Genomic DNA, 18,886 nt, shown 5'->3' on the forward strand with positions numbered 1-18,886 from the left:
AAAAGGAAGATTAGAAGAGATCTGAAAATAATCCAAAGTAAAGTCTTATATTGTCCCATCTAAAAAGCTCAGAAACAATCTATGCCAACAGACTAACCTGCTAGAATACTAAGTCAGTTATTAGCTTTCAAGCTAATATTCTAGAGTTATAGGTACATTTTTCATTGATTGAAAACAAGCATTATGAAATTGGGGGAAATCAACAACAGAGTACAGGGAAATCCAATACTGTCAGTGAATTCTATTATATAATCTTCAAAATTCTTCTAAGAAAAGCACTTCATTAAAAATAGGATGTAAAGTTATATACACCTGCATTATCTTATTTAAAAAGAAAAAAAATGAATGTTCTTGGTAGCTGTCAAATTTTTAGGTTAAAAAAAGTATCAATGAAAAACCACAAAAAATTTCCTTCCACATGGCAGGTAGGCATTGCTAGTACATGAAACCAATGTATATTCAGCAGTGCCTGCATGATAGAAAATGAGCCAAAAATAACTTTACAAAGCCATTAATCATTTATTCAGTTCAAATGAAAAAAATTGTATTTAGATAAAAGAAATGTAGATCTCATGCCTATATCAGCATAAAATTATTATAAGTTATAAAACAAGATACCATATAGCTGATAAAAAGTAATTGAGGTTTTCCAAAGATATATTATTTCATGTAGTTTGCAATTAAAACAATACAATAAATGTATACTTTGTAAGCAACTATGAAATCAGTCATCAAAATATGTAAGTTTAAATATCTTTGACAATCCACCTCAAAAAAGAAGATAAAATAAGTACTGTAAAAAATAGAAAATGTATTTTATAAATAATATAATATCACAGGTAACAAGAAAAAATAAAGCATGAAAACTAAAGACTACAAACTTTATGTCTAATATTTGGTAGGGATAATAGAAGTTTTATATCTTTCAAATTAAAAAATAAATTGAGGGGCCAGAGAGATAGCATGAAGGTAGGGCAGGGCATTTGCCTTGCATGCAGGACAGTAGTAGTTCGAATCCCAGCATCCCATATGATCCCCTGTGCCTGCCAGGAGTAACCTCCTGAACATTGCCAGGTGTGACCCAAAAACCAAGGGAAAAAAAAAAGGAAATTTAGTTACAAACGAGGTTATTAATTAAAAATTTTGTAATACTTTAGATAAAATAGTACATGATGTAATTATCTTTCCTTTTTGTCCCTTCCTTTCTTTTTTTGTTTTGCTTGATGACCACACCCACACTTCTCCGGGACTATATTGTAAAATGGGAAGTAATAGCAACATTAATCAAATTCAGCTGAAAGATTCCATTATTTCAGAGAATATACTGAAATTCAACTTAAAATGTGAAAAGCATAATTAAAATTCTTGTAATAGTCACATGCTTCACAAAAATTCATTCTAATGTAAAAATAATGTAGCAAAATAAGATGCTTTAAAAAATCACCATGAATACTGTTGTATTATGAAATACAAATGATTGCAGCAGCAATCAATTTTTTGTCCCTATTGGTCTAATTATTTGAAGTACAAATTTTTTAGAAGTGCACAAAATTAAAAAATAAATTATCCTTCATTAAAAAAACCTAGCAACTTTTTCCTTTTGTGTTTTAATTTATTAGAAATATCAAAATGTGTTACTGTTACTCTTTTTAATATTCTTTTATACAGTAGTTATATAAAAATTATGACATTTGAAAATCTGGCATGTAAATTTAAAATAATCTTTAAACCAAGCATCTCCCATATCCTGTGGTAAAAGGACTTATATCACAATACTTCAACAATACAGATTACATCTAGTAATTGTTTATGCACTTTCTATAAACTAAGATATATAATAAGATATGCAATTGTAGTTTATTTCTTTGTGCCTGAGCTAGTGCACAAAACATAGCTGATGGTCAAAGACCTTTGAAGACTACATTAATAATAATATGTTTATTTTGGAGAAACAACTGAATACTTTATATAGATTAGGAAAGTTTATTTTTGTATATACAGTGAAAGTATCAACATCATTGTGGTCCAAATGAGATATTTTCCACATTTGCTAAGTACAATCATAGTGAAAAAGGCATTTGATTTTAATAAAGCAGTAATATAAAATCATACAAGAATAAAGATTCTATTAATTTTTGTTCTGAAATACTGTATTTCAACAAATATTCAACTATTTCTAAATTTTTCATCTTCCTCAACTTGCCAGAAATAAAATTCTTTTTGGTTTTGTTTTTATTTTGGTTTGGGGGCCACCCCTGACAATACTCAGGGGTTACTCCTTTCTGGCTGCAAGAGTTCTCAAGTAATACATCTGGTGGTATTCAGGGGATCACATGGGATGCAGAAGATAGAATCTGGGTTGACCGTGTGCAAGGCAAATGCCCTAATAACTATTCTATTGGTCTGGCCCCAAAGGCTGTTATTATTTGTATTTTTAGAGCAAATATTAAGAACTAGTTAAGACTTGAACATTACTCATTCTAACCCATTTCCCTTTACCCAAAAAACAAAATTAAAGGAATACTATGACTCAATAAATAGAAGTATATACATTTAATCATCTACTCATTTTATATATTATTCAAACAAGATAGTTTCCTTTTGAATAAGCACTTGTAATTTAGTCTCTATAAAAATGGGAAAATATTGTTGCTAGTTACATACTAATTATGTGTGACAAACAGTGCATTCAGCTCTAAGCATGGCTTATCTATTTCAAAATTCACAAAAGAATCCTAAGAGGCAGGTACTATTAATACTGTCCCAATTATTCAGAAGAGAAAAATGGAGGCTGAGATAAGTTAAGGTCACCTGGCCGAAATATAAAAGCCAGAATGAGATTCTGATCTATTTGTCTCTAAAATTGTTTTGATATTTTCATGACTTTATATATACTAAAACATTTATTTCTTAATAGCATTTATTAAAGTAAAATTAAATTTCTGGAAGTACAATAAAGTTTAGACATTCAAAGTAATAAAAAAGTCTAATTTTAACATGTTTGTCTAAGTTAAGCTTTCACTTTTATCTTACTAAAACAATGAGACCTCATAATTAAAGAATTAAGCTAATAATAGTTTTCTGCCATATAATTAGCAAACAGCAATGTTATTTTGATCAGATATGGGAAGATATAGAAACTTTAAAATAGAGTTCATCTTATACAGGGTGAGGAGTTCATCTTATATGAGTTCATCTTATACAATTCATTTATCTAATTGTGAACTCAAAAGTACAGAAATACTCATTTTAAAAACTGGACTTTAAGCTTTCCTCTTTAAAATAAATTTTAAAAATGAAATAAAGCTGATAAATGCAACAAATTCTATAGTTAGGATATGTATACTATTCTCCATTTTTTTGATAAAAGGCATGAGAAACACAGCCAATTTATGTGCTTTTCTGGCAAATGCAACTTTCTCTAAACACTCATATCTAATTAATCTCATTGCCACAGAGCACACAGTGTTTTGTGGTTTTATACACACAACAGAATTGAGCCAACTCTTGCACAAAAAATTTAACATACCAATAAATAGGCTATTCTTTTTGCTCAATTTATTAAACAAATCACTGCTTGAACATTTTCAGGCTTCTTCCTTTCCTTAAACACTGTTTGAAACAGATGTTTACCTGGAAAAGATGCTAGTTGGGGATGTACGGCTAAGGCTGTGGGTGTACCAAGTGTCCCCAAACCACCAAATTCTGAATGCCCTGAGCTGGCTGAATGTAGACCAAAGACTGGGTGGCTGACCATTGGGAAGGCACTCGACACTGTGGACAGGTTAAACGGCTGATCCCCAGCTGCTCTGAATAAATGTCCTGGGAGGGAAAAAAACACACTTCAAGTTGAACTATGAAGACAGATGAGGCTTAATTGATTTTTAGTGTTCAGTGAAATTTACAATAACTTCTTATCTGTTAAATTTGTTATTTTCTATCTTTTTGTTTGCATTTCTACTTTCCAAACCCTGCAGAAGATATTTTAAACATAAAATAAATTATCCTAAGAATATTTATAATGAATGCCATGAAATTATATTCTTTGAATTTAAAGTTAAAAAACACTTTAAGTAACTTTCATTGATTATAACAGTTTGACTTGCTGATTTGAGGCAAACACTCTGTTAATAATGTACATTAATATATTTCAAAGATTGTCTTCATAAAAATAAAAATTCAATTTAATAATGTTGTAAAACAAAGAAAGAAGTCCAGAATCTGTGATCAAGTTATCATGCAAATCATCATGTATTTTAGTCAAAGCATATCCTAGTATCCAAGTACCAGAACTGAAGTTTTGTTCTTTTTTTTTCTAGATATGCCTTTAATAAATCATTTTATTGAAACCATTGTAATTTACAAAGTCCTTCATAGTTGGATTTCAGACATATGAATCAGGGCCAATCCCACCACCAGTGTTAACCTCTCTCCACCAATGTTCTCTAACTGTATCCTATACCACACCACCTGCCCTCAACCTGCCAGTATAGCAGGCCCATTTTAAGTTTAGATTGTTTGGGTTTCTTATTCCATTGTTGTTGCCTTTGGCTTGGATATTTATTTCTGTCCTTTTTTAACACTACCAATGCACCTGAGACCACTTGGTCCCTGGCTCACATCCTTTCATATTTATGTTTTTTTCTTCATTCAGTTTCTTTCCTTCTCCTAGCTCTACTCTGGATCCAAGAGTGTTTAAGACAACTCCCATTTAGACCATTGCATTTCTTCATGCAGTAATTCTAATTTCCACATGTAAGGAATATCATTCTGTATGTATCCTTTTTCTTCTGGCTTATGAAGTTATGTTCTTACTCAACGCTTCTCATATAAAAAGACTTGATATCCAAAAGGGCTAAGAGGCTGCAAAATACCTCAAAGTGTTGGAATGCATGCTTTGCATGTGGCAAGTCAGGTTTAATACCAAATACTGCATGGTCCCTCCCTCAGCACCATAGGGAATGATATTAAAGCACTAAGTTGAAAAAAAAAAAAGCACTAAGTTGGAAGTAGTCCCTGAGCATCACTGGGTGTACAACCTCTTCCCTGACAAGGAAAATCTAAACAAATACAGAAAATAAAAAGGAGATTTTTGTTTGTTTGCTTGTGGGCCACACTTGAGATTTTTCAAGGCTTACTCCTGGTTCTGAGCTCTTGGAAAATCATATAGGGTATCAGGGATTGAACCTGGGTCAAGTACATGCAAGATAAGCAAAGCACTTTACCCACTGTACTAGTTTCTCTAGCTCTAAAAGGAGGATTTAAAAAAAATCTAATAAAGAAATGTTTAAGAATATAAGGAGTTAAAGTACAAACTTCTTCATGCACCCACCAGCAGATAGAAATATAAAATCATTTGTAAACTTTGATAGAAAGACCACAATAAATTAAAATGGATGATTTTTCAATTCCTACTTTTACTAAGAATCTAAGAACTATAACTCCAGATTGGATTGTTGTACAATTAAAACTTGATTTATTTTCCAGACTGTAAATACTGAAGAAAATCTTTTAAAATCAGGGCTTACTCCTGGTTCTGTGCTTACAAATAACTTCAGTCAGTGCTCTGGGGACAATATTTGGGAGTAGGGATTGTCCTTGTCTTGATGGCATGCAAGGAAAGCATACTACCTTTCCAGTCCAGAAAATAATTAGGTTTCCCTGATTTGATACCATGAAAGAAAAATATCAAAACTCATATTCAGGGCTATCTTACTGTGCTGTATTCTTGTTAAGAAAAAGGCTTCGGGCCCAGAGAGATAGCACAGCGGTGTTTGCCTTGCAAGCAGCAGATCCAGGACCTAAGGTGGTTGGTTCCAATCCTGGTGTCCCATATGGTCCCCCGTGCCTGCCAGGAGCTATTTCTGAGCAGACAGCCAGGAGTAACCCCTAAGCACCGCTGGGTGTGGCCAAAAAAAAAAAAAAAAAAGGCTTCATGGTCCTGAAATGTGACTAGGTAAAATGCCAGTTTTGCATATGTGAGATCATGAGTTTAAAACCTTTACCAGCACGCATTGCCAACTACAATCCCTGCTACAGACAGTGTACCATAACAAACAACAACCACAAAACAAGGCTTCCTTATTATATTCTGTCTTATTTGACCTGCACATACATTGCAATTTAATTTATTTTTAAAAGCATGAAGTAAAATTTAAAATATATTTAAAAAAATATGTTTGTGGCCAGGGCATTTATTTGTCTTGCACACAGCCGATCCAAGACAGATGGTGGTTCGAATCTTGGCATCCTATATTATCCCCCATGCCTGCCAGGAATGATTTATGAGGGCAGAGCCAGGAGTAACACCTAAGCCCCTTCGGGTATGACCCCAAACCAAAATAAATAAATAAATAAACATCATGTTTAATTATCAAAACAATCTCACTTCTTTACTTTTATTCCCTGATAACTAGGAACAAGTCTTCAAAGAGGTGAGATTTATACACTACAGTCTATTACAGAAGGTCTATTATAGGGGCCTAAGTGGTGGTGAGGAGCAATAAGGCACCTAGATGCCTTGCCATTGCTAGCCTAGGATTGACTGTGGTTAAATCCCCGGCATCTCATATGGTCCCCCAAGCCAGGAGCAATTTCTGAGCTCATAGCCAGAAGTAACCCCTGAGTTTCACCGGGTGTGAGGTTTCCCCCCCACCCCCGACAAAAAAGAAGGTCTACTATAGTATATCAGAAGGGCTACTATAGACTTTCTTTTCTTATTTGATTTGTTGTTCACACCATTTAATGCTCAGGGCTTTCTTCTATCTATGTGCTCAAGGAACTATATATGGTGCTAAAGATGTGAACAAGGGACCGTTGCATGCAAGGTATGTGCCTTACCCTGGCATTATCCCTGTCTCCTTGACCTTATATTCTTTTTACTTTTTTGCCACTCCTGGTGCTGCTTGAAACTCACTCTTAGTGGCTCAAGAAACCATATGTGATATCACAGACTGAACCCAAGTCATTAACATACAAGTCAAGTACTTTATCCATTGTATTATCATTCTGGCCCTGATGCTGTACTTTTTACTGAAATATTTCTGTGCCCTCAATTAAAGTAAACAAATAGCACTGGGTATGTCTTCTCTCAGAAATAGAAGATAAAAATTTCTGATTGAGAGTCACAATCTCACTGCAACATAGCTGCAACAAGAGATATCACAAAAATAAGATGCTTAAGCTATATCTTTTTGTTTGTGAGCCACACTGGGTAGTGAGGGTAGTGTGGTAGAGAACATGGCTATAAAAGATCATGAGCTATATTTCTGGGGCAGTGTTCATGATCATTTACAGAGGTGGTCAAGTGATCATGTGATGTTGGACATTGACAGGGACCTCCCAAAGAAATAGTATAAACATAAGCCCTATCTAACTGGCTGCTCAAAGTCTTTTTAAAAGTTATATGGGATGGAAGAAAGAGCTTAGTGGGCTAAAATAAATACTTTGCATGCCAGAGGACTGATTTTGATTCCCAGAATCACACGGTCCCACTCAAATACCATTAAGAGTGATCCCCATGAACCAAGCCTTGAGTGGCTGCTGAACAACACTGTATGTGGCTCCCAAAAACCTTTCATAAAAGTTATATTTATAGGAGGCCCAGGAAATTAGCCAATCTTGTTTCTGTTTATTAAAGACAAAACCAAATATTTTTGAATTTTTAACTCTGAATTACAAGCATTCTACAGTACAATGAAGTACAGCCAAACCAAAACAGTTTAGGCTACTATAAAAAGTTATTTAAATATTTGTCTTTAATAGGAAAACAGAAATACTGTACAATATTTTGTAAGCTCTTAAAACCAGGCTCTTTCTAAAAAATAGTACCAATAAAATTAAGAGCTAGCATTTATTTTTATGTGCAATCGCAGATAAAATATATAAATATCACAGTTTAATCTTCCTGAGTCAGAAGCCTTTAATCAAATGTTTTATTTATACACTTGGTGTGATTAGTTACATTTCTTCTACATCAGTTTTCTTGAAAAGTAAGTTAAACAGAACATTATTTAGAAGGATATTTGAATAATTTGTCATTTAAATTTTACAAAATAATATTTTAGAATTATATTTGTAGATCTGAGGATGTAGCTCAGTGGTAGAGCACATGCTTTGCCTGATGAAAGATCCAAATTTAAATTCTGCATGTGTGTCACATGCATGTGCATGCACACATACATAAAAATGTATTTATACTGTTACCTATGCATTCAGTGAAGCTAAAAATCATTTTAGCAAAATTACAGTCATAAAAATTGAAATAGAAAACTGTTAGGAATATTTCAATAGCCAATACTATTAAGAAGCAACCACCTTAGATACATAATTAACACACTGATTTTTCTATTGTAAAAAATACATGGACTATACCTTGGATTATCATGAACTGAGAATATGATTAGTACCTAAATAAAGTTGTACCCCTTGGAGCAACAATTAACCTATCATTTATGAGACGTAAAGCTACACAGCCACAGGTAGCAATAAAGGTCCAATGGGACAACTGAATCACTAAAATGAATCGATGGATTGGTTTAGTTCTTTAGGGAAGGGATGGGGGGAAGTTGGGGCTCTTAATGGAAGAAGATGAATACAGTAATGATAGGTGTGATGATGGAATTATGAGCACAAGAAATCATTAATAACATTTAACAAATGAATCTCAAATCACTAAAATTTTAAAAATATTCCAGCTGTACACAATTTGAAAATAAAACATCTATTTTTTAAAATCAAAAGTGGAGCATCAGTTATGACCTCTTTCTGGGTCCTCTATAGAGAGGAAGCTCCTGATTCCCACCTATCAAACTCAAGACACACTCATAAGAACCCCTGAGCATCTCAGAGTGTTGGCCCAAAACAAAAAGCAAATTGGTATATTATGATATTTGATATATATATATATATATATATATATATATATATATACACACTCAGAATACTATACAGCTGTAAAGAATGATAAAAATCATGCAATTTGCTGCAACCTCATTGGAACTGGAAGACATGTTGAATGAAGGAAGCCAGAAGTAGAAAGATAAACACAGGATGATCTCACTTATCTGTGGTATATAGATGAGAAAATGGAATGTGGTAAATGGAGGATGTCCAGATCAATACTTGACTCCAGAGTTTAGGGTGGAGAAGGTCAGAAAAGGAAGTCAAGGAAAGAAGAAACAAGATGAGAGGGGTCAGAGCTTTGGTTATACTGGTGATGTGGGAAAGAGACATAGGCATAGCTGTATATCTAAAACACAAACTCAACAACACTGAAAACATGAGATGTAAGCTGAAATCATCAAACTTTGTGATATGCCTGTCAAGGTGGCAGGTGAGGGTAAGTAAGGGTGGGGCAAAGAGGTGTGAAAAGGGTAGGAGTAGGAATGGGGATGGAGTGTGGAAACACTGGTAGAGAACAGCTGACACACATGGTGGAACTGGCATTGAAATATTTTTATGCCTAAAATTCAACTATCGATGGTTTTGTATTGGTTTGTATTGGTTCATTAAATTAAAAATAAAAACTTTTCTTAAAAAGTAAAATCTAGATTGAATTGACATCTGTAGAATTTTTTATCAAGATATAAAGTTCACTGACCCTAGAATCTGATGGAAAAGAGACATTATCCTATACACAAAGTTGCATTGATAATTGGCAACATTACAAAGACATTTTCAGTCTTTTTCTCTTATAAAATCATTGCTGAAGATAACTGAAGCACAGAAAGCACCCAAATGACAATGGGACTAATGAGATCTATTTCCTGGTAAAAGAAAGAGACACTCTGCACTTCTGCATATAGTGAAAAATACTGAGACCACATTATAATTATTGTAGTGACGTTCTATATTCTTATTAAAATCCATTATATGTTCTTTGCCACATATAAATAAATTTATGCAAAGAAAAAATTCATAATATATTTCATGATTTTTACTGTATTTTGTCCTTTGATAATAATCTGAAAGTTAGTGATATTTAAGGAGAGGCTCCCCAGTAGTGCTATGGGGCCTGACAGTGCTGGGAACCCCCAGAGCCACACACAGAAATGATGGAATGGCATGTGGGACTTGGGGCCTCCAACATACAGAGCATTATAACCCAGTCCTTTTCTATCTTCCTGGCCAAAGTCAGTGATGTTTTAAAATAGAATATCTTCCTCTTTAAAATTCTCTATAAGATCCGGAGAGATAGCACAATGGTAGGGCATTTGCCTTGCAAGCTGCTGACCCAGGACCAACACTGGTTGAAATCCCAGGATCCTATATGGTCCCCCATGTCTGCCAGGAGCGATTTCCGAGCAGAGAGCCAGGAGTAACCCCTGAGTACCACTGGGTAGGTACTCACCGAAAACTCACACTGGGTGTGGCCCAAAAACAAAACAAAAAATTCTCCAACTGTCTTGAACTTTCAAAGTACTATTCATAAGAGATTTTTTGTACTGTGACTTACGTATTTTTGTTTTTAACCTTTGTCACGCTGTTATTCGAGATTGAGTTTCAGACATAAATTTAACACCAATCCCTTCACAAATTGTCTACCTCTCCCTCCAATGGCCTCCATCCCCACCCATTTCCTTCCACCCACAGCCTACCTCTATGAAAGCTGTTTTTTTTTTTTTGTGTGTGTGGTTTTTGGGTCACACCCGGCAGTGCTCAGGGGTTATTCCTGGCTCCAGGCTCAGAAATTGCTCCTGGCAGGCATGGGGGACCATATGGGGCACCGGGATTCGAACTGATGACCTCCTGCATGAAAGGCCAATGCCTTACCTCCATGCTATCTCTCCGGCCCCCGAAAGCTGTTTTTTAATTAATTTTTGTTCCTGTGATTTTTAGTGCTGTTATTGATAGGACTTCATGCATAATTACCTTTTAGCAATCCCCCTTCTCCCAGATGAACATTTCTCCCACCACAATGGTTATAGATTTAACAAAGTACTAAATCTAATGAATTACTCTTCCCTGTCCTCTCTCCATTCCCCTTCCTACTGAAAGACAGCTTCTCATGTTAAAGAAAATTTTAAATTATACACTGCTAATGGTTTGTTGAATGCCCCCAAACAAGTGTCTCATTAACAGGCAAAGTAGGGCAAAGTACCTGTAAAAGTCCTTATTAATATTAATGAGTTTAATCTTAGAAAACAATAAGGATATTTCCTTGTGCAAAAAAAGCATAAATACTAAACTAATGTCTTAAGCCTAAAGTAAAAATGAAAATTTCTATCAGTAAAAGTCCTGAAAACAAATTGATTATAGGTAGTAACCATACTCATATATTTACTCTTCAAAAACTAAAAGGGTTAGGATGCACTCTGGGATCATGTAGGGTGGTCAACACTGGTGACGGGACTGGCCCTGATTCACTGTGTATCAGAAATTCAAATCTAAAGGACTTTGTAGATCACAATGGTTTCAATAAAGTAACTTAAAAAAACTGAAAAGGAATTATTTTCTATGACATAATTCTCATAATGCATCTTATACAAAACTGTCATTCATCTTTCTCTTTTTGTTGTTGTTTAGTTTTTGGGTCACACCCGGCTGTGCTCAGGGGTTACTCCTGGCTCTATACTCAGAAGTCCCTCCTGGCAGGCTCAGGGGACCATATGGGATACTGGGATTCAAACCACCAACCTTCTGCATGCAAGGCAAACGCTTTAGGTCCATGCTATCTCTCCGGCCCCATCATTCATCTTTCAATGCTAAATAAACTTACTGTTGCCTACATTCAAATCAAAGTCTTTGCTTAAAATTGTACATAGAATTTTTCTTTATTTTGGGGTCATTTAGGAATTATGCCTGGTAGTGATCAGGGGACCATACAGAATGCTGAGGATCGAAACCAAGATGGCTACATGCCAGTACCCTATTCTCTGTACTATCGTCCTGAACATACAATTTTAAAGTACTGTAAAAATAAGTCTCTACAATTTGTAAAAAATGGCTAACCACAGAAACTGAATTTAAGTAAGAATCATATGAATAACATGGTAAAAACTGAGTACTGGGCCCGGAGGGATAGCACAGCGGCATTTGCCTTGCAAGCAGCCGATCCAGGACCAAAGGTGGTTGGTTTGAATCCCGGTGTCCCATATGGTCCCCTGTGCCTGCCAGGAGCTATTTCTGAGCAGACAGCCAGGAGTAACCCCTGAGCACCACCGAGTGTGGCCCAAAAACAAACAAAAAAACAAACAAAAAAAACCCTGAATACTAATTTCCTAATTGTCACAGTGATAAAACATGTCCCTTCAAAAATTGTCATTTTAAATTTACACAAAATTTTAAGTTAATATTTATATCTTACATTCAAAAATTTATGCACAAGGGGCAGGTTCTCTCAGTCTTAAAATCCCACAACTTTATACATGCTAAGCAAATACTTATATCACTGAGCAGCAATCCAACTTCATTTTTGCCTTTCTTTTGTGATTATTTTAGGTTTGCAAGAATCGCAAAATAGTACAGTACCAACTTCCCCTTAGGTTAACAATTCACATGACAAAAGGACAATTTAAAAACCATCAAATTAACTTAAATAATGTAATGTATGCAGATTTCATCAATTTTCTTCAATTGCCAGTTTTGTTCTAAGTACACAATCCAGAACTCCAAAATTATATTTAGTTGCTACTACTTAATTTCCTCCAGGATTTAATAACAGTTCTTCCCTCCTTGTCTTTCATAACCATAATGCATTGAAAGTACTCATCAGATACTTTTGTAGACAATTTTTTATTTTGTTTCTGTCTGACACTTCCTTGTGATTTGAAGAGTCTATTAATTATTGGGAAGGATACCGCATGCGTCCTTCTAAGTACGACAGATGAGGATCTGTAATATAATACTTCTGATAATAGCTAATCATTTGATTAAGTTGGTATCTACAATGATTCTACATATAGTCAATATTTTTTTCAGTTGATTTCTTTTTCAAACTAGAAAACAAGTAAGTCATTAAAAGCCCAAGTAGCTTTTGCAATAAATGATGATGATCCATAACACTAAGAATGGTGAGCAGGTTTTAATTCAATGTAGTGAATGAGCATTCATTTTGCAAGCAAGTAACTTTTCCTAAAAATATGTTATTCTGTTACAGTAACCAATTTTGCTAGAGTTAAAAGAAAATATATAGGTTTATAGGTTAAAAATGCTAAAAATGGGGGCTGAAGTGATAGACAGAGGGTAGGTAGGGCATTTGCTTTGCATGCAGCCGACCCAGGACCAACCTGGGTTCGATCCCCAGCATCTCACCTGGTCCCGAGCCTGCCAGAAGTGATTTCTGAATGCTGAGCCAAGAGTAATCCGAGTGCTGCAGGTGTTGCCCTAAACTCCCCCCAAAATGCTAAAAATGTGTATTTCATATACATTAAAATATAGTCATTCCTTTCTAATATAGCAAATGCAAAAAATATATAATCTTTAAAAAATCTAGTTTGCTTTTGTTATAAATGTGTTTGTCCAATGTGAATAAAAATTATTAGATGGTAAAATATGCAGGATGTTTTAGTTTTCTTAGACTTCCATCACAAAGAAGTATAAACAGGATGGCCTGAATCAACAGAAGTTTTTTGTTTCACAATTCTACAAGTTCAAAATCAAGGTGGGGGGAGGGGCATGCTACATATGAAGGAAGGCACCAAGAAAGAATATTAGGACTCTGAGATTTTGGTAACTTCAGCATTTCCTTTGCGCCTTCTCCTGGAGCTTTTCTGTGTACAAATGGCTCCTGCTTAGAAGGAAATCTTTCATACTAGGTGAGAGTCAAGCCTAACAAGCTAATTTTAAATTAGATCATCTCATATTAGCTTCTTTGCCTCTATAAGAACTCTATCTCCAAATAAGTTTATTTTCAAGGGGCAGAGAGAGAGCACAGCGGTAGGACGTTTGCTTTGAAAGCAGCAGACCCAGGATCAATGGTGGTTCGAATCCTGAAAACCAACATGGTCCCCTGTTGCTGCCACAAACCATTTCTGAGCAGAGCCAAGAGCAACCCCTGAGCACAGCCAGGTTTGGCCCCCCCAAAAAAAACAAACAAATAAAAACCCATCATATCTGAAATATTAAAGATTAAGACTTTTCCTTTCAGGTGTTTGGTATATGTTAGGTTTATCAACGACTATGATAGTTTGGTAATATTTCCAAAAGATTTTGTGCTGGTCCAGAGGATAGGATTAATGTGCTTTCCTTAAATATGGTTCACTATGGTTTATTCCCCAATACTGTATGGTCCCTAGAGTCCTGTTGATAGTAAAACTCAAGCACAGAGCTGGGAGTAGCCTTAGACCATCAGTGATGCTTTTTTTTTTTTTTTTTTAAAGCAGATCCAGGATGGACGGTGGTTCGAATCCCAGCATCCCAAAAGGTCCCCTGAGCCAGACAGGGACAGTTTCTAAGCACAGAGTCACGAGTAACCCCTGAGTGTGGCCGGGTGATACCAAAAATAAATAAATAAATAAATAAATAAATAAATAAATAAATAAATAAATAAATAAATAAATAAATAAAAAGAAAGAAAGATTCCCCCGTTAAATAAAAATACAATGGGAAAACTAACAACATTTGAAGGTCTGTAATTATGATTTATTGATTACAATAACATTGAACTTTCAAGATTTTTGAAAAGAATTTATTTATTTATTCTAAAATAAATTTACTCACTTAATCAAAGATTAAGGATCTTTAAGATACATTACACTAAGGTAAAGGATATAAACTCAAAGGATTGGCATGGATGTAAAGCAGGGGTCTCAAACTTCAAAAAGCACAGAGCCACTTTCCAAATTTTTGTGGACCCCTTTTCCTTTGATGTGCAAGATGCCCCGCCTGTGCTTCAAATGGAGCTCATTGACCTGCAATGCAACTCTGATCTCAAAGCCAAGTTCAGGGAGATTAGTGGAAAAGCAGACATGCCTGGGCAATTTTTGAGAGAATTTCCCCCCAGCTTCCTGAGCTTTCCCGAATGTTCAAGCGCACCATGTGCCTTTTTGGGAGAACATATTTGTGTGAAAAGTTATTCTCCACATTGAACTTCAATAAGTCAAAGTAAAGGTCTAGACTTAATGGTGATCATATTCAAGCCATACTGAGGGTCTCAACTGCTTCCTCCCTAAAGCCAAATGTGGTTCAGATTTGTGAGAAGAAGTGCTGTCAAGTCTCTGGCAGCAAGGAATAGGCAAAAGATGCCATGTTCAGAAGAACTGTTCATGATCTTCACTCAATGTTCTACTCATGTTCAGAAGAAATAATTAAAACTGTTAATAATGAGCTTTGAGGACTTTTTTTGTGTGTGAAATCCCTTATGCGGCCCTGCCTCACTCCGACTTTGCCTCCTGTGGCCCCCAGTTAAATTGAGTTTGAGACCTCTGCTATATACACACTAAACAAACAAATAAACAAACAAAAAGCAGCAATAGTCTCAGCTTTTTTTGTTTGTTTTTGGGCCACACCCGGTGATGCTCAGGGGTTACTTCTGGCTACGAGCTCAGAAATCTCTCCTGGCTTGAGGGACCATATGGGACGCCAGGGATCAAAACCAGCTCCATCTTGGGTTAGCAGTGTGCAAGGCAAAAGCCCTACTGCTGCACTATCTCTCTAGCCCCTAGTCCCTGCTTTTTAAATACAAAGGAAAAATAAAACAACACCAAACATAATCATAAATTGTAAAGTACACAATGGAGCTGAAATTATTGAGTGTAGAAATAAAAGTAATGACAGTTTGAAAATAAGGCCAAGAGATAGTACAAGTGAGTAGTGTGTTTCCTTGCATGGACTCAATAGTGGATCTGATCCCTGAAACCCCATATAGTTCCTCATCTCCATCAGGAGTATTTTCTGAGTGCAGAGCCTGAAGTAAGCCCTGAGCACAGCTGGGAGTAGACCAAAAAAAGGCAAACAAAAAAAAGACACTATGAACACACTAAAAATAGCTATGTGAGGGGCCATTGATATGGCATGAGGTAGGGCATTTGCCTTGCATGCAGAAGGATGTTGGTTCGAATCTTGGCATCCCATATGGTCCCCCAAGCCTGCCAGGAGCAATTTCTGAGCATGGAACCAGGAGTAACCCCTGAGCGCTGCCTGGTATGATCCAAAAAACAACAACAACAACAACAACAAAAATAGCTTAGTGAAAAGACTGACATAATTCAAATATGTTAATTCACTTAATTCAATACATTTTATAAAAGGCTGATTTTAGGTTAAAGAATAAAAGAAAAGATGAATTTAAAGTTTACCAGGACCAAATAATTTCTCTTTGCTCTTTTGGCTCCATTTTCTCATATGGATCCTTCCCTCCAGATCTGTGGTGTAAATAAAAAGATCATTCTGGGCTGGCATAATAGCATAGAAGGTAGGGAGGCCATTTGCCTTGTGTGTGGTTGACCGAATTTGATCCATAGCATCCCATTTGGTCCCCCTAAGCCTGCTAGGAGTAATATCTGAGTGCAAAACTAGGAGTAACCCCTGAGCACCACCATGTATTCCTCCCCCAACAAATAAAAACTCATTTTTCAAGGTTTCTGTATGAATTGAATATAGAATCTTAATTAGCTTTGATTAATCTGAGTTATATTATCATATGAAAATATGATATGTAGATTGGCTAGACTGAGTCACTTGCCATATGTGCTGTCTTATTAAAAACTGTAAAGGAAGTGATCTGTTCTGGGGGAATGAAGAATACAACTTTAGATAATAACAAAATGAGACGGTCATATAAGTCATCCACAGAAAATTACTGTTTTTTTCAGTCTGGAGAGTGCTCAGAACTCAGAACTCAAAACTGAGCTGCCATTTGACCCAGCAATTGCTCTCCTAGGTATATACCCCCAAGTTGGAAGTGTGCACCCCACTATTTATTGCAGCACTCAGTATAATAGCCAAGTCTTGGAACCAACCTCAATGTCCAACAACAGATGAATGGGTCATTAAGATGTGGTATCTATACACAATGGAATACTACATGGCAGTCAGAAATGATACAAGCGCAGACTTTGCAGCAACGTGGATGGACCTAGAACATGTTATGTGAAACGAAGTAAGTCAGAAGACAAAAGATAAACACAGAATGATAGCACTATTCTGAAGCACCTAGAACATACATCTTCTACACAACTAATACTCAACAATCAAATAACAGGGTTTAACAGGGTAGAAACTCCAAACACTATAATAGTCAACATATACTCGGGAGCAGTGCCCAAAATAGATGAAAAAGGAACAACACAAACTCTTGACTACACATTATACCACAAAGAAACCAGCAACACCAGAAACAGCAGCATTGAGAGAACAGGTATGTAATCAGCCTTCTACAACAAAGGCCCATAATAATTCCTTAGAGATTGTATACAGGATCACAGGTAAATAATACCACGGGAAATCACTGACTCCAATGGAAACATCCTATAGCACTATGTTTTAATGTCTTTATCTTACTATATTTAAAATAACCTCTCAGCTTTTCTGTCCACAGGCATTCTTGGATACAAATGGTGGACAAACTAAGATGGCAGCTCGGGGCTCAGTCACACGAGGTACCATACTCAGCTTGCACTACAAGATGGTCCCGAGAAAACTCTTTAACATACACTTTATCTCTAGGTTATACCTTCTTTCAGGAATTGAAGCACGTGACCAGTCAGACCACTGAAGCAGCAACTGTAACCTACAGACTTAAACTACAGGCCCTACTCATCGAACACATTCAAGCAAACTAGCATTCCCTTGCTATTTTCTCCTCTCTTCTCACTACTTTCTTTTTTACTTCTCTTTCCTTTTCTTTTCTCTTCTCCCTTTCTAATGTATTTTCTCTTTTCTTCCTTCCTACCCCTTCCATATACTTTCCCCTTTCCCCCCTTTGGAAATCCAACTATCCTTTCATCCCTCAATCCCATCCAGATCTCCCACCATATTAAAACTCTTCACCCTCAGCCCTTAATCCATTAGGCATCAAGACTGACCTCCTACCCCAATGAATCAGTTCCTAGCACCCAAGCGAAGGGACACCCAGTCAAACCCACACCTCGTCCCCTGCAAGAAAAGACAGCCAACTCCCCTGCAAACTCATGCTGCGAGGCCCTCCCTACCAACTCTCCCTAACGTGGACTGTTACTTGAAAACCGGACTTAGCTCCAAAAGTATCCCCAATGCAAGAACTCTTCCAAGACCTCCCTGCCGCAAATCTTTTGCCAATCTCAAGGAGGTCAGGGGGTGTGATGGAAAGGTGCCTGGGAACCCACACACCACAAGAAAATCCCAAAAGACAATGGGAAAACCAACATAAGTATAAGACCTGTATTACACCACCTCTTTACCTGCTTTTCCCCAAAAGTAAGGTAGTCATTTGCATCACTTTGTTCCTTTAAATACTTCATTAATTCATTTTTTAAAAAATGTTTGTTCTACATATATATGTATATATATGTGAGCACATATATTTTTATTCCTATTTTTATCTTTTTTGGGTGTGTGACCTGTTTCTGTTTTCTTCTCTGTCCATCCCCAAATGCACCGACAATATAATGTAGCACCATTTCTCCCTGCAAAGGCACACTAAAAAAAGGGGAAATCTTACATATAAAAAAGAGCTCTTATCTACTAGGGATAGGAACTCATACTTGTTTACAGTACAGGGATATCTCCGACCTTGAAAATATGTCACGCGGACCCAACTTAGACCTCAGGTGATTAGACACCATCCGTCCAGCCTTGAACCCTGGATCCCAGACATAGAAATGACACAGTTTTTCACAACAGCTGCAGGAAACAAATCCCATCTGGGATAGCCTTAATACTGCTGGGTCACCAACAAGTGCCAGCTCTAATATGATATCCTGACAACGAGGAAATGGGAACAACTTGACCTAAGAGTAGGTTATCC

General features: G+C 36.1%; 1 protein-coding gene across 1 annotated transcript in view; it reads right to left on the reverse strand.

Annotated features, from left to right (window-relative positions):
- Window positions 1-18,886, reverse strand: part of BAZ2B (bromodomain adjacent to zinc finger domain 2B) — a 200,794-nt gene that overhangs the window by 104,117 nt on the left and 77,791 nt on the right. Inside the window, exon 3 of the mRNA XM_049773091.1 lies at window positions 3,634-3,822. Within this exon, the coding sequence (XP_049629048.1) occupies window positions 3,634-3,822 (189 nt within the window). The remainder of the gene's footprint in view (window positions 1-3,633; window positions 3,823-18,886) is intronic.

This window comes from Suncus etruscus, chromosome 5, assembly GCF_024139225.1.
Source record: "Suncus etruscus isolate mSunEtr1 chromosome 5, mSunEtr1.pri.cur, whole genome shotgun sequence".
Lineage (NCBI taxonomy): Eukaryota > Metazoa > Chordata > Mammalia > Eulipotyphla > Soricidae > Suncus > Suncus etruscus.